At 49.8% G+C, this 25,745-nt stretch overlaps 1 protein-coding gene across 1 annotated transcript; it reads right to left on the reverse strand.

The window, feature by feature from the left end:
* SCNN1G (sodium channel epithelial 1 subunit gamma) lies at positions 1 to 25,745 on the reverse strand. The gene is made up of 13 exons (XM_032843985.1): positions 25,695 to 25,745; positions 21,794 to 22,141; positions 19,738 to 20,047; positions 17,903 to 18,093; positions 15,911 to 16,014; positions 12,881 to 13,044; positions 5,439 to 5,537; positions 3,701 to 3,818; positions 3,094 to 3,172; positions 2,953 to 3,010; positions 2,700 to 2,761; positions 930 to 1,005; positions 1 to 655 (listed from the first exon to the last, which is right to left on the reverse strand). The coding sequence occupies exons 2-13, from the start codon at positions 22,108 to 22,110 to the stop codon at positions 293 to 295; spliced, it is 1,941 nt and encodes a 646-aa protein (XP_032699876.1). The 5' UTR covers positions 22,111 to 22,141; positions 25,695 to 25,745; the 3' UTR covers positions 1 to 292.

Below are 25,745 nucleotides of genomic sequence, written 5' to 3' on the forward strand. Positions count from 1 at the left end.
GGCTGGCCAGGCACCATTTCCTCGACCCCCATCTCTCTCTGGAGCAGATGTGCGAGGGGTTTGGGCAGCTGGATCTTTCTCGCCCTGGACGGCTGTGAGGGTGGCTGGGCAGGGTCCAGGGGGTCGCTGCACACACCCAGGCCCCATGTTGTTGGTCAAAGGAGACTTTTAGTCATTGTCTTTGAAAAGCCCAGAGCGGGTGCCAAGGGTCCCCTCCATGTGCAGGAGACAGGGTCTAAGTTCTCAGACCATGGCCGGGGCTCCTAGCTACATCTTTCTTCACCTCCTTGCCTCAGGACTCAGCTGGTATCTGGGTATCTGAGAGCTGGTCGGAGAAGGCCCTCTCCAAACGCAAGGTATTGTATCTGGGAGGCGGTGTGCCTGGCACCTGGGTCCCTGGGGCTGGAGGCAGGCGCAACGCGGAGGTGAAAGTGGGCAGGTCGTCGTCTATATCGAGGCCTGGGTTGTCCTGGCCCTGAGGGCCGGGGGGCGCGTGCCTCCTGGCCCACCAATCCTTGGCCTTCTGCCACTGGTGGCGGGCAATGATAGAGAAGGAGTCGATGAAGAAGACCTCAATGATCTCAATGACACAGACGACAGAGCAGCTCATCCACAGGCCCAGCTGGCCCCCGAAGTTGGACAGAAGCATCTCGATCTGCAAGGGAGGCCAAGCCATATTGTGAAGAGTGTCCCTCCTCCCAAGTTGTTCTCATGCAGGGACCCCCGATTCCCAAGGGAGCTCCTGGCGAGTCCTGGCCCTGAATGGGTTTGGAGGGCTTTCTGTCCCCTCTTCCTCTTGCCTGCACTAATCCCAGGCCTGGCTGGCCTATGGTGGCCCTAGCAGCTCAGACTGGATCACCAGCAGACTGGATCTGGGCAGATGGGCACGTTTGCAGACCCCGGACAGGTTCCAGAAGGAAGCTACTCACACTGTTGGCGGGACTCTCCATGATGGATCGCTGGTTCAGGTCTTTGTAGAATATCAAGAGTTTGGCCAAATCTGTCCTGCAGAAATTCCAACAAGCAGAGCCAAGGTGAGTCAGGTGCCTTTGCATTCTACCAGATGACCAACGCTTTAGTGTGACTCTCTCCCTCCTGGACAGACCCCAGCACAGCCCAGGCCCTGAGCTCCCTGGGGGTCCCTGGCCCCCCAGGGCTCTTTCTGTACCCTAGAGCACATCTCCAGCTGGGCCTGGTTGTTCAGGCCATCCATTCCCTCTAGAACCATTTCCTACCCTCCAGACTAAGTCAGTCCACCCAGCTATGCTCCCCTAGCACCGTGCTCTTCATTAAACCTTGACGTTGCGATTGTTTGATGCAATCTCAAATATGTACAAGGGACACACAGGCAATGTCCACGAGTGAGCTAGGCTGGGTATAAGGAAATAATAATGACCGTAATGACAGCCAGCCTTTAATGGACACTTCCTGTGTTGCCACCCACCTTTCCAAGCATCTTACGTAAATTCACTTGTTTGATGCTCACAGCAACCCCATGTAGCTCTGTTTTCATTGTCCCCACATTTTATAGATGTGGAACCCAAGACCCAGGTTGGTTAAGTAATGTGGCCAAGAGCGCACTGCTGGTCATTGGCAGATCCAGTATTCAGACCTGGATGAATCTGGCTTCAAAGTCCATGCCGTTAGCCGCTGTACTGAATGGCCTCCTGCTAGGATTGTGGCAAACTGGAAACAGCTCTTCAGTGCTAGGAAGAACGGAGGTTTTCTATTTCCAGAACTTCTTATCTTTCAAGGAAAGCCAGAAGTAACAGGTTTCTTTTCTGGAGCTGGCTTTGGTCTAGGGGTCAGTGGCTTGCAATGCTTGGCTTGAGAGTCTGCAGTGGCTTGGCTAAAGTCTATCTTTATGACTAGACCGTAAGCACCCTGTCTGCTCAGTCATCTTGTCACCCCCAACACCGCACACAGCACCTGGCACCTAGTGGATATTCAGTAACTGTTGGAGGCTAGCCTGACCTCCACGGGGGCCAGGCCTGGTACTGGGCCCTGTGGAGATGAGAAGGGCCCAGAGAGATTCGGGGTCACATACACCCTATCTCACACCTTTGTCTCCATCCCCTGGGCTCCCTGAACTCTGGCCTGGCTGATTTTTGCTAAAGCTCTCTTGGAAGTGAATGTTGATATGGAAAATTTAAGTGGGATCAGGAGCTGCATAGCTCTGAGAAGTGTTTTTCCAGCTGGGTCAAGATATGTCAGGAAGCCATGAAATCAATTTCCTAGGCCATGACCAGTGCCTTTGACAAAGCAAAATAGGATAAGAAATACCAATCGCAGCCACAGAGATGTTCAAACTCTTTGTCAACTGATATGAGCACTAATCATTCCGAATGGTGCCATGGTCACTGGGATGGACATAAACAGCTGGGTTGGCTACACCAGCTTGCAGTGCCTGAAGATCAGCCCGAGTGCTTGGCAAATCATAAGGAAGTGCTGTTCCATGAGACTTTTATCTCATATATATATTCGGTAGAAAACCGTCTTCATACTGCGGGTTCTGGTCAAAGCCTTTGAGAGCCCCAGGCCTAGCGCAGGGCCTGGCTCTGGACACGAGTTTGATCGATAGTTGTTGAATAAAGGAATGAGTGAATGAACAAGAGAGGGTTTGGCAGTGAGGAAGCAGGTGGGGAGGCTGGGGCCCAGGGCCAGCAGAGGCAGAAGAAACAGGGTGGGGGTCTGCTTACTTGTTGAGTTTTTTCTTTATTTGCTGGCCTTGGTCCCAAGTGAGAACGGGTAGCAACCATTTCTGTGATAGAGAAAGAAGGAATGACCTGGGAATCTGGGGATGTCTAGAGAGCCCAGGGCCAGCCCCTGTGCCTCCCCTCTCAGCCTCCCCTGTGCATTCCCCTCCCCCACTACCCTAGGCCAGAGGACCTAGGCAGGACATCAGGCTCCGGGCTGAGGATGTGAGGGTAAAGACAGGGCAGCATAACTTACCTCGGAAACCACGGATGGCCACTGTGCCAGACTGGTGGTCAGTGTCCACTCCTTAAAGCTAAGCGGGAAGGGGCACAGAGTGAGTGTGGGTGGCCCAGCCCGGCCCAGCCCTGGGTGCTCCGTGCTGCCAGGCCCACTCACCTGCAGGCTTCCCGGCACACGGCCTGGCAGCCCAGCTCCTCCCGGACAAAGGCTTGGTGCAGCTCATAATAGCAGTACACTGGGGGACAAGGCAGAGAGCAGTATGAGCTTCGGGGCCACTGCACTTTTCCAGGGGGGTCACCCATGGGGCCCTCAGAGTCTCCTTGTAGTGATTTCTCCTCCCCTTTGCTACAAACACTGGTTCTCTGGAGACAAATGCTGCTCCGTCATGTCGAGAGACGGAATACTTAAAGACGTATGTTGCCGGGTCAGCAGTACTGGCTTTGAGTCTCACTCTGTTACTCCCTGGCTGTGTGACCTTGGACAAATTGCTTAACCACCCTGAGCCTCAGTTATCTGTTCTATGAAAGGGTGCCATCTGTGGTTCCTGCCTCTTGGAGCTGACAGAGGTGGCCAGCCTCTCGGCACAGGCTGGGGTTCAACCGTTGGTCTTTAATCAGAGAGTGGAATTCAGGCCAGGCTTGAGGACAGGAATAAAACCCTGCTTCTGATCTCTCTCTCAGTACCTCCCACCTGCAAAAGGCCCTACACAGGCTGGTGCCGAGGCTGGGGGGACCCCCCTCCTGCGGCGGCGGGTCTCACTCACTCCAGTTGGGGTGCTGCTGGTAGTTGCAGTAGTTGGCTGCTGGAGGCGGAGGCTGGTTGTACTGTGCGCACCCACATTTCTCCACCATCTTCGTCTGGAAGCACGAGTGAAGGCAGATCTGAAAGACAAGACCCAGGGGTTCCCTTCACCTCCTTGCGCATGGATGCCCGAGAGCTCCCTCCCTGCACAACCCGCATCCAGGCGCCCGGCTTCCCGCAGCCTTGGCGGACCGCATAATTGTGCCCCTTGTGGCACAGGGGACCAGGCCAGGGGTGGCCCTGGAGTCAAAGGGACCGAGGTAGAAAAGCGAGCGTTCAGATTAACCGAGGGGTGGGAGAACAGGTTGAGCTGGGGCCAGGTCTGGGGTGGTCCTTTCTCAGTCACTTGAGCGCTGACACAAGGGAGTGGGGGACATCAGAGCAGAAGCCAAGAAACAGAGAGAAACAGAGTCCCTAACTTTTCTGTTCTCATCCAGTCCTTCCACGCTGGATCCTTAGGGATCATAAACTCCCACAAGCTCGGGGGAGGACTCTGCAAGCAGGCTACTCCTGTCCAAATCCCAGATTTGCCACACCCCAGCTGTGTGACCTCAGGCAAGTTCCTTAACTTCTCTGATGCTCTGGTTTCTTCACTGTTGAAGTAAGTATAGCGGTACCTACTTCACGAGGTTGTTGTGAGCACGAAACGCGTTGCCATATGTAAGGCGTTGGTACATGGTAGCCTCTCACTAAATATTATCCAGGAGTGTCTTTCCAATGAGTTGACCTTTCCTTTTGGTCTTGAAGTCAGTTTGATTGCATTTCTATTATAAGTAGACATTCTTTGACTAACAGTCTCTTTTCACTTAGCATTACTACCACGCTCAGCTCCGAGGTAAGCTAGAGGACTCAGGACGTAGGAATACCCACTCTTTTTTTTTCTCCTGGGGGTGATTTTCATTAACTGTGAGCATCCCAGGAGGAGGGGGACTGCAGACTCCCAGAATTGTAAGAGAAGGCATAACGGATGATCGCACTCGGGGTCGCAAGCCCAAATGCTTTCAGGGACCAGTGACAGAGGTAATACACTAGGGGCTGGTGGGGACTAGGGGGAATGAGAACACGTGCGTCCTTGAATGGGGGGTGAGGCGGGGAGGCGGGGGGGGGGGGGGCAGCTCCGCCCACTGTTTACACTGCACGGCTATGGGCCTGATGTTGCCAGATCTTGTTTTTAAAGAGAAGCTGGAAATCTGGGTTTTCTTATGAAATTCCCTGACTTTTAAACACCATCCAGGCCAGAAGAAAACTAGGTGTGTGGCCTGGAAGGGGCCTGGGAGCTGCCAGTTCATAGTCCCAGACCCAAACCTACCTCCCCCGGTGATTGCTGACAATGACATCACTTGTCCGAGGACATCAGCGAACGAGGGGCATGAGGGGCCCAGAAACCAGGCTCCTGACCTCTCAGCCAACACTTCTCCCAGACTGCTTCTCTCCCGTCCCTCACCTACCAAGACCTATTTAGGAAGCAGGTCTGTCTCGGCTGCACATTGTGTTCCACGCAAACCTCAATCAATTCAGCTCTGGTTAGGGACGGATTGAAGAGGACTGGAACCAACTGGTGTTGTTTGTTCTTGAGGTCTTTGGATGAACCCCAGGAATTATCACCAGAGTTCCTGGTCCCGGACACACCCCAGCCTATAGATAACCGTCTCCTGTGTCCAAGCCACAGCCCAGGGCTGCGTGCCCCCTCCCGCCCATACCTGGAGGGAATATGCCGCGTTGTAGATATTACTGATGGGCACGTCGCTCCCGTCCTCCGTGCACTGGCTGTAGGGTTCGCTCAGCTTGAAGGACTCCGTCTGGAATCACAGCAGCACACATTCAGTCAGTCTTACCCTGCTCCAGGACCCAGGTGGGGGAACCCCTGGGAGCTGAGCATTTAGTCATTCATTTAACAAATATTTCTTGAGCACCTGAGAGGTGTCTGGGGCTATTCTAGGCACTGTGGACTCAACAACGATCCGCAGAGACAAGATCCCTGCCCTCGTGCAGCTGACTTTCCAGTGGGGTAGACAGACAGCCAAAAGGCAAATAAATGCATAAGATAATTTTGGATAATTACGGCCAGTGATCGAACTGGGAAGAGGGACTGGAGGGCTTGGGGGGAAGGCACAGTCTTCCCCAGAGTGATTGAGGAAGATGCCTTTGAGAAAGGGACATGCTGGCTCAGCAAAGAATGGCAGGAAAGAGCTGGATTTGCTAAGAAGTGGAGGAAGGGGATAAGGCAGAAGCAACAGCAAAGGCTGATGGAGGGTAGGACCAGGGTGGCTGGAAGGCAACATGAGAAAGATGAAGCCGGAGGGGGAGGCCAAGGCCAAGTCATGGCAGCCTCCTATGTCGGGCTGAGAAATCTGGATTTGGATTTGGATTAAAAAAAAAAAAAAGGGCATTAGAGAATCCACTGGGAGGGCGCAGGAGAGGGAAAAAAAGACGAGCTGTGGCTGTCGGCTTTGTGGGATTCTCCTCCTAGGGAAGGACCCATTTCCTATCCTCTTGTGTTCTGGTCCCAGAAGCTGACTTGGAAAAATTGACTTTCTTAGAGTGGGCCAAGGAATGCCTCATAGAATGGAATGATACCCTGATCACAGGAGGTGAAAGAATCGTGACTCACAGTTCAAAAACCTTATGAAGGGCATCTGGGTGGCTCAGTGGGTTAAGCCTCTGCCTTCGGCTCAGGTCATGATTTCAGGGTCCTGGGATCGAGTCCCACATCAGGCTCTCTGCTTGGCAGGGAGCCTGCTTCCTCCTCTCTCTCTGCCTGCCTCTCTGCCTACTTGTGATCTCTCTCTGTCAAATAAATAAATCTTAAAAAAAAACCCTTATGAAATACTATTTTACCATGGTTTACTAAGTTTGGCTCTAGCTTAATATTTGTCACTGCAAATGAACAATCCAGACATGCCAATTAAAAAAAAAAAAGAAGAAGAAGAATGTCTCCCAAGGGGCAATGCTAATTGAATATTAATTGTGACCAGTTTATAGCCACGTTCCTTGGTTTTTGTTTGTTTGTTTTTGTTTTGTTTTGTTTTCTGAGAATGGGAGAAAAGGGGAAATTGATGGCAGATTTGTTGGAGGAAAGAAAATCTTTTTTTCTGCTCCAGAGTGACCAGATAGTCAGAAAGATAATTAGCGGGGGGGGGGGGGGGGGGGAATCAAGGAGTTTGAGCTAGGTGGAAAATGTAGACATCTCAAGTAACTGTAATCTCCTTCTGTTTGTATTGTCATGCATCTGGTGACCATTAGCCTCCCTCAATTAACTGCAGGGACCTCAAGGGCGATGACCGGTGCCCATTTTAAAACATTTAAGCAACAGAAGCAAAGGGGAAAGCAACCGTGTGGTCTCCTGTCTTTCCTAGGAGTAGACCTGATCTCAGATACAGAGACAAGTGGACAGGCAGATACGTTCTCATACATTCCCTTTGCCTTCTCACTAACAATAGAGGGAGTATCTTTCCTTGTCGGTACAAAATAAACAGACTTATTTCATTTCTCCACTAGCTGGATGGCTAACAAATTTAGAGTCTCTAGAACATGCCAGGGTAGGCTGGGCTCTGGGGTGCGAAGGTGCTGACTGTGGCTTCCCTGGAGGGCACTTCAACTCAGTGCCACCCTGAGCTTCCCCCAAGCTTCAGGCTCACTGGGCAGATGTTCCTTCAAGCCCCCGAGTCCTGCCGAGCTGTCCCAGAGCCCAGTGTGTGGCGGTGACCATAGGCTCTACCTGCCTGGGCGGGCATGGGGCAGGGAGTACAAGACCCTGACATCTAAGTGACAGGGTCTGTCTACTTGGAGAGGCCGCAGCTGGCAAAGGTGGCCAGAGCTCTGTCTACTTTGAGGACCAGCCCATGGGCCACTTGCAGAAAACTGATCGTGAGAAATCATCTTTTGACTTTCATGCTTTTGAGTTCACTGTAAGGAGCTTATTGAACTCAGAGCCCATGGGGTATTCAGGTTGCTTCCTAAAGCACGGAGGGCGGGGTGGGGAGGGGAGGCGGGTTGGGCGGGCACTCCAGCCCTCCCTCTCTGGCTTTCTTTTTCTCTCCCTCCCGCCCTCCTTTCCCTTCTCTCTCCCCTCCACCATCAGTTTTTCAGAATTGCTGATCTGTCCCTGACCCCTGGGGACACAGAAATGAGAATGGGTATATATGTATGTGAACAGATGCAAGTTTTGTGTATATCTGTGTGAGCCCACCTGTGTGTCGGTGCATACATGTGTACGTGTGAGACGTGTGTGTGTGCATGCACACATGGGTGTATGTAGGCGTGATTAAGTCTCTGTGAGTATATGTGTGAGCAACCGGGCCCATTTTTATCAAACCAGATCTTATCTGCTTCCTTCTTGGAATCCTGGGGGAGGCCGGCATTTGCACAGGAATCCTCAGCTTCTTAGATTTCATTAATTTATTTGAGAGAGAGAAAGAAAGAGAGCATGGGGGCGCGGGTGGCAGAGGGACAAGCAGACTCCCCGCTCAGCGGGGTCGATTCCAGGACCCTGAGATCATGACCTGAGCCAAAGTCAGACACTTAACTGTCTGGGCCACCCAGGTGCCCCTCCGCTCACTTCTTTATAGGTATGAGCTGTGCCAGGGAAAAGGCCAGATGGCAGCATGATGTCCTAGATGGAATTATGGGTGGTTTAACTCTCTTTTTCTGTCCTGTTTTTATATTGTAATAAATTATAAGATTTATTTGTGCATGGCAAAGTTTATACTTTTAATCAATGGAGAAAAGAAAAATAATGACTCAATATATGAAGTTAGGACTACTGTTGACTCTTTGGAGGAAGTAGTGATTTCTATCTCTACTTCACGTACTGCAGAAAAAACATTCCAGTGGATTAAAGTATTAATTGAAATAATAAAATAACTGGAAGGTAACTCAATTCAGTATATGATCTCAAGGAAGAAAAAGCCTCAAAAAGCATAAAGACTAAAGAAGACGAAGATTTTGACTATGTAAACATTTGAAATGTTTGCATGTGAAACCGGAGCATAAAGAAAAGTGAAAGGAAAGCACAAACTGGGAAAGGTATTTGCAACACATACGGCAAACAACTAGCACTTTTTCTACATATATGGAAGAAAGCAAGGTCTCATAAAGAAGGAAAGTGTCACCAAGGATAAGAAAAACTTTCCTAACTACTCTTTCCGCTTCAAACTTATTTTTCCTTTCTGTCACATTTCTTTTCTTAAAAATAAAAAAGTACAGTGACAGCCAGTATTTTTGGAACGCTTACTACATACAAAGCACTCTTCCAAGCGCTTCATGTAAACCAACTCATTGAATTTTCATTAGCCTATAAAGTCACATTAATATTTTCATCCCCATTTCACAGATGAGGTAACTAAGACATTGAGATTACACAACCATTGTACAAAGCTGGGCACTTAAGCCCTGTTATGCATATACTTGCGAAAAGAGGTGTGTGTGCGTTTTGAGATAAAAATGAACAGTAGGGTTTGCAGTAGTAGTGAAGTCCGCGCTCTCTCCAAGACCTGGCTGCACACCACCAGCCAGGTGAGCTGTCTGCCCTTGCCCACTTCCTCATCTCCCATTCATGATCCGGCTCGTTGTACTTTGGTTTCTGTTCCACTTCTGCTGAAAACTGCTGTGGCAAAACCCGCCGGTGATCTCTTGGTTGCCAAACCCATACAGCACCTTTTGCCCTTTCTCTTGACCGACCTTTCAGCTGCATTTGGCACGTTGGTTCACACTTTCCTTGAAACTCTCTTCTTTGATTTATCTGGCAACCATTCTTTCTGGCTTCTGCTTCTCATTCTCTGCTTCTATTTCTCCATTTTCTTTCTGCTCAGCCCTTACGCATTTATATTTTGTCTCGGGTCTTGGGTGACAGCATTTATTTCCAAGTCTAGAGTTATGCTAGATGCCCACCCCAACCCCCACCTCCATTTTTCTCCTGAGCTCCAGGTTCATAGCATTTCTGGACATTTTCACGCCGATTCCCCAAAGGCCCAACAACTTGGGTATGTCCCAAACGGAAGGGGTCATCTTCCCCCACAAACTTATCCCTTTCTCTTGCATTCCCTAATTCTGAGCCCAGCACCTCCATCCCCTCCCACTGCCCAAGCCAAAACCTAAACATCAATCTAACTTCCCTCTTAGTGAGGCCTTTCCTTGCTGACCTTGGCTGTCAAGCCCTCTTGCCTCCATGCCTCCATTCATTTATGCTTGTCCCTATAGCCACTGCCTCAGCTAAGGCCTTACCACTTCTTTCTGGAATTATGTAAAGACGCTGCCTCCAGGGACGCCTGGGTGGCTCAGTTGGTTGGACGACTGCCTTCGGCTCAGGTCATGATCCTGGAGTCCTGGGATCGAGTCCTGCATCGAGCTCCCAGCTCCATGGGGAGTCTGCTTCCCCCTCTGACCTTCTCTTCGCTCATGTTCTCTCTCACTGTCTCTCTCTCAAATAAATAAATAAAATCTTTAAAAAAAAAAAAAAAGATGCTGCCTCCAGTATTTCGATTACTTTATCTTGACTACACTTCAACCAAAGAGATTTCTCGGAAAGTATCACTATTCAGCTTAAAATACTTCCTGTGACTCCTTTATCACTGCTTTGCCCTTTGCTTTCATTAGCCCTTCCTGAAACTACTTGCCTGACACTTGTCCTTCAAGGATCTATCAGCTAGGAAACCTCCAGCTTCAGCAGCTCCCCACCATCTGTACAACCGTCCATACATCCATCCACCCATCCAACAGTAGTTACAGAGCATCTACTATGTTCTAAGAACTGAGCCTGGTAACGAGTCAGAATGTCTCTGTTCCCACGGAGCTGGTCACTGTATTGCAAAGTCCTGTGGTCTTAAAGATAAGATCTCTAAAGGCAGGTATTCTGTTGTATTCATCTCTGAATTTCCAGTGCTTTGGACACACAGTCCCTCACTAAATGAAGGAAAATTTTTAACCAACTGATTGCGTCTACCAGCTTAACATGCCTATTGAGAAAAATAAGTAAACAAAATAAATAAGGAAGGAAGGAAGTCTAGTTTGTTTGGACTTATTCTTAGTAACCCCGTGTTGACCTCTTAATAATCCCTAAGAATACTTTTTGTTGTTCCAAATGCTCGTAAATCAAAAGGAGAGCTGACTGACCCTGCTCTTTCACTTTGGTTTTCTACATCTCAAATTAGGTATAGCAGAAAACCCACCCCTGTCTTTGTTTACCCACTGTTATTTAAGAAAATGTTTGCTTAACAAAGTGGTGGGTGTTTCTAAGCTCAGAGAAGGAAATCAGAGGACAGAATTCCTCAGTTCTTATTCTTCTCCAAGCTCTTGATCCTCTCCCCCAAGCCTGCAGACACTGTAAGGGGTAGAAAGGAACGAGAGGGCAAAAGGATAGGTAATAAAAATTTCTTAAAGGATAGGATGTACTGCAAATCCCAAGTCCTTGTTCAAGGTGCAGGTAAAACTGTGTGGGCAATGTTGGGTGAAAATGTTCACTATTCTGATTTGAGAGTTTTGCAATCTTGGTGAAGAGAACAATCAATGACCCAGATCCTTAAGTGGTACCCTAAAGTCTTTCCAAGCGCAGTTTCATAGCTTGGGGCTCAAGATTATTTGTGGGGGGAGGAGCAATCTGTATTCCCACAATCCAGGTTGGTACACAACACTTCCCATCTTGAAACAAACCTCCCACATTGGAATGTGCCTCCCGAGAGCCTCCAGGTTCCAGGTAACCATCTTGATTGTTTCTCTTGTCCAGGATTGTCCCACTTGATGGGGACACAGAAGCCAAAGATTTCCTCTGGACTATCACCATGTACTCAGTTCATCATTTCAGCTGTCTCCACTTAAATATTATTTCCTTTGGAAAGCACTCCTTAAACTTGCCATTTCCCCCCATTGGAAGCCCTAGGTCAGCCAGCCCCACGATAGATTCTCCTGCATCCTGCATTTCTCCTTGGTAGCACAGATGATGATTATAATTAATCACTTGTGCAATTTTTTGTTTGTGATCGATCCTCTCTGCTAGACTCTAAGCTCCGACAAGACAGTGAGTGTCTTACGCTCTGATATGGTCCCAGCGTCCAGCATATGAAGACACTCAGAAAATGCTTGTTGAGTGGATAAATAATGGATGGTGAGCCCCATGCTCACTATACCACTTTATAACCTAGTACGAAGCTGTCGTTTATGGCTGTGCTAAAGCTTTTCTCATTCTAGCTTTACCTTCCCTTAGGAAGACACACTTTACTTCTCCTCTCATGTTGAACTACTCAGCTTTCTGAAGCTGAGGTTCCCGGGTTTTCTGCGTCTTGAATAGTCACTTGAACAATTGAAAATTGAACAATCAGATTTTTGGTAAAAACACAAAACCTGGGCTCGTCTCTCAGAGACTCTGATTCAGTGGATCTGAGTCTGACAATCAATCATGTTTGGAAACCATGGCTCTGGAGGACAGATTTGCAAGGGATGAAGACAAAAGGTGGAGAGTTACTGGTGTAAAAAGACCTCAGTCCTTCAAACAGGAAGTCTGCATTAGTGGAGTGTCCAGGGCACGCCCCTCGCCTTGCCCTTCTGTTCCTATTGGGCATCATTGACTCAGGGATTTGAGTCTACAGCCCCGATGTGCTTCTGTTGACAGGTTATGAGTGTTTTTGGCACCCACTGAGGTCAGAGAATGTCAAAGAGTTGAGGGAGAAAGAGGTTCTTGATGAATGAGGTGAAACTGATGGAAGTATGATTGGCTAAACAGAGCTCCGATGGCCCAGTGACTTCCCATTAGCCAATAAGGAGTGGTTTACATGCCTCATACACAGTTAGGTGGCCCAGAAAGAAAGGTGTTCATCTGCTCTATTTATATGAGTGACAAATATAGTGTCTGATGCTTTGCTCCCAGCACAGTTTCCATAACTGCTAGTGTCTGTCTTTGCAACAAGCAAGGTTCCTTCAGTTCTTTCCCAGAATGGCATCCTGTGGCCTCGTTAACCATGCAGGAGATACAAAAACAGCCTTCAGGAGAACTGCTGGAATGACGACTGTGGGACCTATTAGCAAATCCAGGACCCTGCTTCCTCTTGAAACCAGCACACTTTTCCATAAGCTGTACCTTATTGGTTATCCTTGGGAAAAGAGGTCTGTTCTCCTTGCCACCTTTACAGAAGTCAGAACATCATTCCCTTACCAGGTGCATCCCTATGGAAGTGGCCATGGCAGGCTCGATCTCTGTCCCCACATCCTCGACGAAGGGGTATTCATCCTGTCGGTGGACAATCACCTTAGCCCCACTGGAGGACACCAGGAAGGGGTTGTACTCCTCTTCATTTATGTACAAGATGACCTGAAGCCCTGGGAAGACAAAAGACCACTGTGGTCAAAGGCTTGGTAAACGTTCCCCAGCGGGAGCCTACCTCTCCAGCTGCTCTGGGAGGCTCCAAATCAAGACGCAGGCATTTTCAACACACAGAAGGTACACAGGGCTAGACCGGAAGCTTCGTGGAGAAGACGGGTTGGAGGGCTGGTGCCCAACTTGCTCACTGCTGTGTCCCCCCAAACAGTGTCACTGCCACAGTTCTGCTGAGCAGTAAAGGAGCTGCGACCCTGCCCAAGATGTGCAGCTCCTCGTGGTCCTTTGAGATGGGGCATTCTGCACAGTATCCAAAGGGACGTGCAGGGCTGTGGCTGCTGAAATCCTTATAGAAAAGCACTAATGGGCTATCTGATCACTGGTCTAACTTCTCTCCCTATTCTGGTTCCTACCCTTGCACCCAGCAGCCGAAGGGATCTTGGAAAATTGGATGGCACAGTCAGTTGGGCATCTGACTCTTGGTTTCAGCTCGGGTCATGATCTCAGGGTCAGGAGATCGAGCCCGGCGTTGGGCTCTGAGCTCAGCATGGAGTCTGCTTGAGACTTTCTCTCCCTCTGCCCTTCTGTCTCTCTCTCTCTCAGACAGATAAATAAATCTTTTCAAATTTTTGTAAAAGTAAAATTGGAAATCAGATCAGGTCACTCCCTTGCCTGAAACCCTTCAGTGGCATCTCATTGGATACGTGGGAATCCCATGGAATAAAATCCATAAACCTGACTGTGGCTGTCACGCCTACAGTGATCAGCCCTGCCTCTGTTTCCCCCCATCCCCCACCCTGCTCTCTCAAGAGGCTCCTGGCACACTGGACTTCTAGAGCTTCTAGAGCACATCAAATTCATTTCCTCAGGGTTTTCGTACTTGTTAGTGCCCCAAATGCTCTTCTATGGATCTTCTCACCCCTGACCAACTCTTGTCACACATGCCTCCTTATTTGAAATAAACCCCCATCCTGACCCCAGCACCCCCTTCCCTTTCATTCCTTGATTTTCCTTATTGCCCTCATTAGGATTTATAAGCAGAAAATATCTCTGTGTTTGTTCATTCATTTGTTCTTTGTCTCTACCCACTGTAATTCAAGCTCCCTGGAAGCAGGGACACTGCAGTGTCTCTGACGCCTGGAAAAGGACCTAGCATACAGCAGGTACTCAATAAATGTTTGGTCAATGACTGAGCAAATGAGCAGGACCTATATGGATTGAAAATAGAAAACTTTGAGAGTTCAGGGGGCGCCTGGGTGGCTCAGGCGGTTAAGCGTCTGCCTTCAGCTCAGGTCATGATCTCAGGGTCCTGAAACCGAGCCCCGCATCGGGCTCCCTGCTCAGCAGGGAGCCTGCTTCTCCCTCTCCCTCTGCTGCTCCCCCTGCTTGTGCTCTCTCTCTCCCTCAAATGAATAAACAAAATATTTTTTAATAAGCAAAATCTTAAAAAAAAAAAAGAACGGAAGAAAAGAAAGGAAAAAGAAAACTTTGAGAGTTCATTCTGACTTCTTCCATTTGCAAATAAAGGAACTGAAGCCCAGAGCAGTCAAGTGATTTTCTCAAGGTCACACAGCAGATAGGTAGCAGAGCCAGGACTCTGCAACTCTTAGCTCCCAGTTCTCAGACTCCTCCTTCCCACCAGAGTACGTGTCCTGAGTGACAGTGTCTTGCAGTCTTGGTAAGAATACAGACCACACAGACGCAAAGGCCAGGCATCCACACACTGTTTTCCTCCATGACAGAGCCTTGCCTTTCCTTGTGGGAGTGCATCTGTGTACCACATCATGTTCGATTTGCTTAGGACTTTGCACAAATTCCTCTTGCAGGTAAGCCAGGCCCATCTGTCCCTGCCTGCCCTTCAGCAGTCACAGTAGCTGAGTGGGGTTGGTGGCAGGGCTAGAGGTCGTCATGGTATTACCGGGGCTGGGTGGTAATAGTCATAACACTACCAACAGTAGGAATGACGATCACAACCAGCATTTGTTGTGTGTTTCATGTGTGTTCCCCTCCCTCTAAATCCGTATGTTGAAATCCTATCCCGTAATGAGACAGAATTGGGGGTAGGGCCTTTAGGGAGGTAATTAAGGTTAAATGGAGTCATAAGGCGAGCCAGGATCCCTTAGGACTGGTGTCCTTATGGGAATAGGAGGAGACACCAGCACTCCCTCTCTCTCTGCCACAGAGGAAAGGCCAGGTGAGGACACAGCAGGAATGCAGCCATCTGCGAGCCAGGAAGAGAGCTCTCACCAGAAACCAGATTCACCAGCATCTTGACCCTGGGCCCCTTGCCTCCAGAACCGAGAGAACATGAATGTGTGCTTTTCAGGCCTCTCAGCCTGTGATATTTTGTTACGCAGCCTGGGCAGACTCATCCAGTGTGTTCCGGGACTTACTGGGAGCGCTACACACAGGAAGTCCTCCCGATAGCCTCAGAGCAGGCATGTTATTACGATGCCCACTTTGCAGATGACGTACAGTCACTTGCACGGGGCCACACGGTGAGGTGCAGAACTGCATTATCTCAACCAAGGTAAAGGTGTGTTTGCCTCCCTCATCTCCTGCTCTGCATATCTGGGTTCAAGTCCATCTGAAAGCTGCCTCCGCTGCGATACTCGTTCCAGCTCCAAGCTCAAACCACAGTGGTTTTACCGCAGTGATGTCACTGCTGCGCTCTCTCTCTCTCTCTCTCTCTCTCGCAAGTAAAGAGGAGACATCAGAAAGGAAAATAGACATTGAGAAAGAAGGAGCCAGCATGGACGCTGATGGAAATGCTGCGGCAAGTGGGGAAGTGCTGTCCCTGGTTTCTGGCCAGACGGAGCCTTGCTGTCTTGCTGCTGGTGTGCTCACTGTTCGCGCAGATTTCCTTACCATATTCGCTGCCCCCCATGGACGTGCTGAGGATAGTCTCGTTCTCTCTGTTGTTGAACGTGTAGCAATTCCCATACATTGGATGGTGGAAAAGCGTGAAGTTCCTATAAGGAAAAATATGGGTCAGAAGCAGCTGTGGTGGGGCCGCCCCTCAAGCGTCTGAGCTGAAGGCTGGATGGGCCGTGCTTATGGGGCCAGCTCTCTTTTATGGGCAGTGGAAAATGTCTTACTTTCTCCACCTTTCGTTCTGACAAGCCACAGACAAAGCCCACCACCACCATACCGATGTGGGACTATTCTCTGCTCTGTTCTCCCTCTCAATCCTCTCATCTCTGTCTCCATCTTGAGGCTGCACTCCTTGTGCCATTTGTCTGCTCTTGCATTCCTCGGCTTGTGAATTTCTCAGCCAACACTTGACCATTTTTTCCATTCCAATACCGGGAAATGACCTCCGGAGAAGGAAGCACATCACCCGTTGGCTTTAGAACCCAACCCTCAGGCGAACATGATTCCAGTCACTCAGCTTCAAAAGGACCAATATAGCTACTTGCATATAGAAAGCCTTAGTGTTTACATAGAATGAAGTAAGCCTTCTGGAAAGGCAGGAACACTCTAGAATGTCCCATCCCTGCTCAGTCACCACCAGGGGTCTGAGTGTTAACTTCAAAGCAGAAAGCTGAGAGAGCTCACCCATCCGGACGTAGACCCTTCTTCCTCTCTCTCTCTTTTTTTAATTTAATTTAAATTTTTTTAAATTTCTTTTCAGCATAACAGTATACATTGTTTTTGCACCACACCCAGTGCTCCATGCAATCCGTGCCCTCTCTAATACCTACCACCTGGTTCCCCCAACCTCCCAGCCCCTGCCCCTTCAAAACCCTCAGATTGGGGGCGCCTGGGTGGCTCAGTGGGTTAAAGCCTCTGCCTTCGGCTCAGGTCATGATCCCAGGGTCCTGGGATCGAGCCCCACATCGGGCTGTCTGCTCCGCAGGGAGCCTGCTTCCTCTTCTCTCTCTCTCTGCCTGCCTCTCTACCTACTTGTGATCTCTGTCTGTCAAATAAATAAATAAAATCTTAAAAAAAAAAAACCCTCAGATTGTTTTTCAGAGTCCATAGTCTCTCACGGTTCACCTCCCCTTCCAATTTCCCTCAACTCCCTTCTCCTCTCCATCTCCCCTTGTTTCAAGCTTTACTACAAAGCTGTGATCACCAAGACAGCATGGTACCGGCATAAAAACAGACACATAGACCAGTGGAACAGAGTAGAGAGCCCAGATATGGACCCTCAACTCTATGGTCAAATAATCTTTGACAAAACAGGAAAAAATATACAGTGGAAAAAAGACAGTCTCTTCAATAAATGGTGTTGGGAAAACTGGACAGCTATATGTAGAAGAATGAAACTCAACCATTCTCTTACACCATACACAAAGATAAAGTCAAAATGGATAAAAGACCTCAACGTGAAACAGGAATCCATCAGAATCTTAGAGGAGAACATAGGCAGTAGCCTCTTCGATATCAGCCACAGCAACTTCTTCAAGATATGTCTCCAGGGGCGCCTGGGTGGCTCAGTGGGTTAAGCCTCTGCCTTTGGCTCAGGTCATGATCCCAGGGTCCTGGGATCGAGGCCCACATCAGGCTCTCTGCTCAGCGGGGAGCCTGCTGCTCTCTCTCTTTCTCTCTCTGCCTGCTTCTTTGCCTACTTGTAATCTCTCTCTCTCTCTCTCTCTGTCAAATAAATAAATAAATAAATAAATAGTGTATAAAAAATTTTAAAAATGTTTATGAGTCATTTAATGAATTCAAGGATATTTTGACTCTGTGCCATCTCTATCTTCCTCACTGACTCTAGAGCCTGGCTCCCACGTCAGCTGTTTTCCAAAGGACAGGGACAGTGAGAAGAGTGTCTTCCACTCCCAGGCCCGCCCCTGCGGAGCTACAGGTGCAGGCCTGGGGCTCAAAGCGGAGGGAGCAGACCCCTTTCCTGACCTGGCATCGCAAGACACCCCGTCAAACAGGCAGGTAACCAGCAGCTCCTCGGCAGAGTAGCTCATGTTGATCTTCTTCTCCAGAGGGACCTGAGCCATGATGTTCATGTAGTGGAGCTTGTACCACTCCTGGATGGCATTGACGCCTGAGCTGAAGGTGTAGAGGGCACAGTGGGACGTGTCATTTGAGCACTGTGAAGAAGAGACAAGAGTGGGCTGAAGCCATCGGCACCAGCACGTGCCTTCCGCAGGTCGGTGAGGATGAGGAACTGGGACTCTAGACCAGACACTCGGGGCGAGTGGGAAGGGCGCCTGAAGCAAGGATGGGCTTCCTCTTACTTCCAGGGGCTGAGAGAGATCGGCCTCAAGGACCAAGAAGGGGCTGAGAGCAGGACAGAGTCTCATGGTCATGACTTCCTGTGACTGCTTACCAGATAAGAAGAAAAACCAGTTTCTTTAGCATCTCCAGATAGCGAGGCCACAGCTGATTATTGCTACTGACCTCCCACACACCTCTAGCCATTTCCTATTAGGTCAGCAGTCTAGAAATCTGGATGCTTGCCCAGACTCCAGCATGATTTCTCTGCAGGATCTTGGGCAAGGCGTTACGGCTCCATTATTGCACTTGCCAGATGTTGGCTAAAACATCATCCTTCCCAACCTCAGAGAGTAGGTGGGAGGACCAACATTTGAAATATAAAATAATGAGAGCCTTATAGGGAGACGGTAGTATGTTTCAAATGTTCTCGTCACACAGAGCTTGGAAATTCTCAAATGCCTGATCTGGCTCTCAGGGATGACGGAGTGGGTATCTCAGGAAAATACCCAGGAAGACTTTGAAAAGGCTCAGTGATTAAGAGAAAGGGCCAGGGGCGCCTGGGTGGCTCAGCTGTTAAAGCAGGTGCCTTCAGCTCAGGTCATGATCCCCAGGGTCCTTGGATCGATCCCCACATCAGGCTTTCTGTTCAGTGGAGGGTCTGCTTCTCCCTCTCCCACTCCCCCTGCTTGTGTTCCCTCTCTTGCTCGCTCTCTCTGTGTCAAATAAATAAAAATTTAAAAATCCTTAAAAAAAAGAAAGAGAAAGGGCCATTTTTTTCAGGATTGTAAGGGTGCCCCGGGGTCTCTCAATTGGCAAACCTCTTCTCTAAGTTATAGAGGAGGTATCTCATCCCACAGAAGAGCCTGGGTCATGGAGAGATAGGGTGATGGGTTGACTTTGCCCGGAACACTAATGGAATTCGATTTTGGTGAAAGGTTGCTTCCTCAGGGCCCCTCACAAAGGCAAGTACCACAGGGATCATTGGCCATTTCCGCTCCTTGTTGTCTATTTTGTTCCTTCAGGGGTCTGCACCCTAATTTTTGTTTTGGTGGAATGTCCTTTCCCCTATTGGATACAGTCTGATGAGACTGTCCACCATGATGCCTCACCCTCTGTTAGCCATTAGGCAACCCAAACTTGGCCAATCAGAGTCCCAAGATGGGACTTGAATCATCTTTATGGATGGATTAGCAAAAAGCTTGAAAATAATTGAAGTTTATTTAATCCAGAGCCATATGTGAAATGACTCCAGCATTTCTTGCCAACTAGATCCCCGGATCTTTGCTACTTCCTGTCCTTTGAGAGGCTTCCATGAGCTACTGGTCCCTTTCTAAGACATTTTTTTTTCCCTGCTTAGTATTGCCTGAGTCAGTTTCAGTTCCTTGCAGAAAATTCACCCTGAGCTGGTTGTATTTCTTTGGACAGGACCACAAAGACAGTGGCAAAGGAGAAACCTTCCTGGACCCACCATCTCTGGCCGCTCCCATGCCCCTGGGCTGTGAGGACGTGCATCTCACCAGTTGGAATCCCACCACCTCCTTAGACCCGTGGACGTGCATGGCATCTGAAGCCTTGTGAATGATGCGCCCGCTGAACTTCCGCTTCCGCCCCGTGAGGAAGTCCCTGACCTCGCCGGTCTCATCCTGACTGAAAGCCATCAGTGGGACCAGTCTGAGGAATCTGGGCCGGGTGCTCTCCCAATCCGAATTCCAGGACTCTGCCTCTCGGCGTCTTCGAGACGTATTCTCCGGAAAGCCATACAGGGTCTTCAAGGCCACTCTGGTCTCCTGTTCCAGGTCAGCTAGAAGGTCCCGCACCACACTGTACCTGCCAAGGCAGGGAGGAGGCTTCAGGGAAAGGGCAAGCTCCCCCGACAGAGTGCTGGCCCTTCTCCCCTCCGCTTCCCGTCAATGTGTGACAGCCCCGGGCCCACTCCTCCCTGCCTCCTTGGCCAAAGAGACCAAGGCTTTTACGATTTGCCCCATCCAAAGTGACTGTTGGCTTAAGTAAACGGTGACAGGCTCCCGGGTGACCCTTGTGTGACTTCTTATGGCTGCATTTCTGCCACTACCATCTGCTTGCTCTCAGGGTGTGTTGGTGAGTTTGCCCCAACCAGCATTTCTGGAGTGGTGACTATCAGGTGCCTCCCATAAACCAGCCACAGGGAGGGCAATTACAGTGCAGACAATACCTGCTAACCAGAGGTCTGTCCAGGGGACAAGCTCTGTATCCACTGAGCTCACTTGGCCCTGCCCACAGATTCCCCTTGAATCAGTGCTGGGAGGGGGAAGAGGTAGAACCATCACCTTGACAACCCCCAAGAACAAAAAGAATGACACAGGACGTGACTGCGTGAAGCACAACACCATCTTTAAATTTTCATAACACAGATAGTCCTGGTCTCCCTCCTAACTGCCCTCATCTCTCCTCTCTCTACCCCTTGCTCTCTGACTTGGTGACACAGCATGGTGACCTAGTGTGTGAAGTCCAGAACCAAACTACATGGGGTTCAGTTCCCCATCCTGGCCCTGGATTTGTGACCTTGGACCATTTGTTTTAGGCTTTGTGTCTCAGTTTTCTCATCTGTGAAATGGGAGTGTTGCTGAGATTCTGAGTTTATCCCGTGTGTGTGTGTGTGTGTGTGTGTGTGCAAACATTCACTATTAAGTTTATTAGTGGAATCATATTTGTTAATATTTCGCTTCTCCACTACAACTCAGCTCCATTAGAACAAAGACTGTTGGGATGTTCAGGTCCATGGCCTCGACTCTAGCACACTGCATGGCCACTTGTCTGATTATGGAATAAGTGACAGATGGAAGAGAGGGAGGGACCAAAAGACTGTAAGGTAGAGAATGAGTCTTAGACCTGATTTTGATTTTGCCCAGTTGGTTTCCTTTGATACTCTTCCTCCCCTGCTCCTCCCTTCTCTCCACACCCACACCTGCTCGGACAAATTCTGCCAGATTCAGACCTGCCTCACAGATCAGTTTTCAATAATCCTGAGCAGGATTCCAGTCACCCATTTAAGAGCAGGCCCCATGGCAGACAATAGGGCAGGACCAAGGGTTGATCCTGCGCAGAGCCCGGTGATCTCAATTAGTGGGGCTGGGTTCCCTCAGATGAGGGTTTGGGGCAGCTGAGATGCTTCCGGAAGTCATCTGGGTGTCACTTCTGAGTCAGCCTCCCGCTCACATTTTGGGGAGAGTGAGGTATAAGCTTACAGGGCTCCCGGGAAATGGCTAAATGGGGCTGTGTGTGCTCCTGTGTGCCCACGCACTCAGGTGCCCGGGCTGGGGGACAGGCCTAGCCCATTCCAGGCCCAGCCTCCAAGTGAAACTGACTCCTGCCTTCCTCCTGTACATCCTGAACTAGTCCCTCCTCAGGAGCAGCTGATAGAAAACTTGGTACAGATTTAGAACCCAGGAGAGGGAGTTTACCAAGTTTGGCAAGGAATTCAGATTTCTAAAAAGCATGTCTGCGGCCTGGCTGGCGCCTAGTACCTTGGAGAGGGGCTGTGACCTTTGGAGAGGGTGCGGCCCCCATCCCCAGGGCCCTGCTCCTGCCTCTTACTTGTAAGGGTTGATGTTGCAGATGGTGACAGCAGGAAAATCCAGCTTCTGGAAGTGGACTTTGATGGAGACAGAGACGGTGTAGAAGGAGGCCACGAGGAGAGCACACTGCCAGAAGATAAGGGCCACGGCGGTGAGCGTGAACAGAATCCAGAGCAGGCGCCGCAGGCGGCCGCGGGACACCACGATGCGGCGACAGCCGTGGGTGTTGGTGTTCAGACAGTACCACCGCATTAGCTCTTTGATCGTAGGCGCCTGGGGCCCCCTCACCGGCAGATTCTTCTTGATTTTGGCTTTGATCTTCTCTCCAGGAGCCATGGCGAGAATGGGATGTGGAGGGGCAGGCACGCTGGAGAGAAGAAGAAAAGCAGGTGAGCTCCCAGCTCCCGGCGCGAGACCCTCCCCTCCGCCTCCCCGCTATGGGCGGGGCGGTGCCTGGAGGCCCGACTCTGGGTGACACGTGCCCTCCGAGGCTGCCCTCCTTTTTCCCTCCGGGGGCTGGACAAATCTTCATTCTGAGGTCCCAGGCCCCTTTTCCTGGGTATTTGGTTTTTTGGCCACTGCCAAAGGGCTGCCTCCTCCCCTTGCAACGCCCTGTGGGGTATGGGTGGGGTTTAAAAACCTGAGAATTACCCGGCAGGTTTGAAGAACCTTTCCCCTGTGTGCCTGGAGCAGGAGCTCTCTGCACCGCACATGGACCTCTGTACCACTCTTACCAGTGCCCCCGCATTTAGAGCAACCCCCCCCCACCTTATCACTTCCCTCAACCTGCTCCCTTGAGGGCAGCATTCCTGCCCCTGGTGTCTCCCTCAGCGTCTAGCCGAGCAAGCGCCCTGCACTCTCTTTGACAGATACAACCTGCCAAGAGAATGGCTCTGCAGCCAACTTAGATCCTCTTCCGTTGGTACCCAGCTGTGTTTTCCAGGCTTTCCCCCGCTGCTTTCCCTGTGAGTGGAGTTTCTGTTTCATTTCTGCTTGACCTCTTCTCTTTACAGTCAAGCTTTTGGTGTTCCTAGAACACCTTCTAAACAATAGCCCACAGCTCTTGGCCACTTAATATTTGCCAGGCATTGTGCCATATTTCCTTGATTCTAAGGGATTACTAATTAGGGGAATACGCTTTGATTCAATAACAGCTTTGTTTGGGGGAAAGTGATGGAAAGCAAATTACCACATCCATCAACGTCTACGATGCACTGCAGTTACAGAAACTTCACAACATGCAACCTCATTCTTTCTAGAAACGAACTAATACACGTGTATTGTAGGCCATATATATATATATATATATATATATATATATATGGTCTATATATAGGGAGAGTCCTTTCATGGTTATCATATATAAACTCTCACTAGTCTCATAGATATATACGGTCTCTCTCTATAAATAGACATATAATCTATGCAGATTTCATTTTGTGTTTCAACAAGCTCAGAGAGGTGGAGTAGTTCATACAAGGGCACACTGCTGGTAAGGGAAGGAACTGGATTAGAACCTTGCAGCCTTCTCCACCACCATATATGCTTCTGAGGGCCCTGGCGTTGTGCCGGGCGCAGCCCCCTCCCCAAGGAAGAGGGAAAAAGAGGGGATCCTGAGCTATTTCATTTCCAAACTCTGGACAGTCAGTGTAACTGCCTCCAGACAGCTGTGAGCCCTGGTAAAGGGGGAGAAGGGGTTATACGGAAACTCTGCCTCCTGTCCTGCCATTGGTGACAGAGGCAAAGTAGGGTAGATCTTAATTTGGAGTAGGATATGGAGGGTGGGCCCCATGCCCCCAGAGGGCCTGTGTCTGGGACAAGGACCTTTGCTCCATCAAGTTCTTTGGGCAGGGTTCTGGACTGCACAAGTTACTTTTTCTCCATGCTGACCCCATGGGATATTATCCAGATTTGAGAACTGGAGGCAAAGCTGGGAGGCTTCCAAGTTTATGATGTTAGTGGGTTTCAGGTTTATGGTGTAAAGGAAATAAGAGTGCTGGGGGAGGGGGAGGCCAGGGAGAGATGTCCAGAGGCAGCTACCTCCCTCCAGCAGCGCCCCCTCCCAGATGCATATGACCTTACTGGGATGGAGAAAACCTTCTCAACCCTTAAAATTATGCTGTTAGCCTCTTGGCAAGAGGAATGTAACTTATTTTATCATTGAAAATATTTCTCATCCCCACCTCTTTTCTCTCTACAATCCAAAAGCAAATAAATTAACAAGTTTGTTCATTTGTCTATTTGTTTTAAAAACCTGGGTCCGGGGGTGCCTGGGTGGCTCAATTGGTTAAGCATCTGCCTTTGGCTAAGGTCATTACCTTGGGGTCCTGGGATTGAGCCCTGCCTTTGGCTCCATGCTCATCAGGGAGCTTGTCCCTCCATCCCTCCCCTCATTTGTACTCTCTCACACACAAAGAAATAAAGAAAATCTTTTTAAAAGTTAAAAATTAAAATCTGGATCCAGGTTTAATTTCCGACAGGAAATAAGACTGCAACCCAAGGGAAGGTTTTCTTCTGGGGGAATGTTTAGAATCACAGATTCTGGGTGCTCCTGTCTCTAACTCTCCTCACTGAAGACAATCCCTGGGGTTCCTCTGCCCCATCAGCTCCTTCTCCAGGACTGACCTTGACCCCAGTGAATCAGCCACCCGTGTCAGTGAAACCACCGGCAAAAGAAGGGAACCCATCTGGCTCATCACAAAACAGATAAATGTTCTCACAAACAGTGTTCCAACTTCAAAGCAAAGCAAGGTTGTGGTTACTATTATGTTGTGCCACTTGATAAAACATGATGCCTTTGGGAAGAACCCAGAGCTGACACCAAGCATTCACTCTCTAAAGTACTTTACTTTACTTCACTTTTCAGTACTTTACTTTTCAGTTCATTTCCACAATAGATTTCTGAGGTAGGCATCCTCATTCTCCCCATTATACAAATGAAATGGAGACCCTGAGAAGTTTAGTTTGTCCAAGGTCACACTAGAAAGTGGCTGAGCTGGGATTTGAACTCAGGAGTCCACACTCAACTACTAGCTGTGCTGCTCCTCAAATAGTAATAATAATGACAACAATAGCAACAACAGCAAGAATAGCGGCTGTCATACACTGAGCCTTTCCTTCTCCCAGCCATCCCACGCAGCTCTTTTAACACATTACCTATTTAATGCTCATAATTATATGAAGTAAAGTACTGTGCCCATTTCAGAGAGGGGAAACTGAGGTGCAGAGTGATTAGATAACTTGCCCAAAGCCACACAGATAGCAAGACTCAAAAGGATTTTTTTTTTTTTCCAAATTCCGGGGCCACTCTTGACGGCCATTCTCTACGTGCCCCGCTGGCTCACCCCCGACCTCGCCTATCTCCCATGCCCCAGGAAGGGACCCCAAGTCTCAGGTTCTAGGCGCGAGACCCGAGCTCCTCCCCGGCGACTGCACAGCCCCTGCCTACCCTGAGCAGAGCGACCGCGAACGGTGCTGTGGCAGAAGTCAGTCTGCTGAAGCCGCTGGAGAGAACCCAACCCGATTCAAGTGTTGAAAACATTCCAGAAGGTAAAGGGAACAATCGCGGTCTAGTATCACCAATGCCAGGAAAGGGGGCTGAACAGGGGCTGCCGGGAGAGAAAGGCAAGGCGCAGCCCGGGACTCCGGGAGTCCTGGATCTTGTTCCTGAGTAGCTCAGAAATGCTTATCGCCCCAGCTCGGTGTCCCAGGCCACGGCGTAGACGACGCCAGAGAGCTGGCTGGACCTGGATTGACCTGGGAAGGTGTCCCAGCATCCCGGCCACCGGGAGGCAGCCCCGGGCTGATGCCAGCTCCGGCGCCGACCGCGGGGACTGTGTCCGAGAAGCCACCCGGGCCCGCCGCCGCTCCGGTGCCTGGGAGCCCCAAACTTGTGCGACCCGACCTGGCTCTAGGCTCACCTCGCTCAGTTCCGGAGAGTCTGGGGCTCGCGCGCGCGCGATCCGGGTGCG

Source organism: Lontra canadensis, unplaced genomic scaffold (genome assembly GCF_010015895.1).
Source record: "Lontra canadensis isolate GAN:19392208 unplaced genomic scaffold, GSC_riverotter_1.0 scaffold146, whole genome shotgun sequence".
In the NCBI taxonomy this organism is placed as follows: domain Eukaryota; kingdom Metazoa; phylum Chordata; class Mammalia; order Carnivora; family Mustelidae; genus Lontra; species Lontra canadensis.

Bases quoted from the DNA above. Each gene is read 5' to 3' on its own strand.
- SCNN1G (XM_032843985.1), bottom strand. From the start codon at position 22,110: ATGGCTCCTGGAGAGAAGATCAAAGCCAAAATCAAGAAGAATCTGCCG. The intron at 20,048-21,793 runs GTAAGAGGCAGG...CTGCCTTGGCAG, and splicing joins TGCAACATCAACCCTTACAA to GTACAGTGTGGTGCGGGACC. The intron at 2,762-2,952 runs GTAAGTTATGCT...TCTCTATCACAG, and splicing joins GGCCATCCGTGGTTTCCGAG to AAATGGTTGCTACCCGTTCT.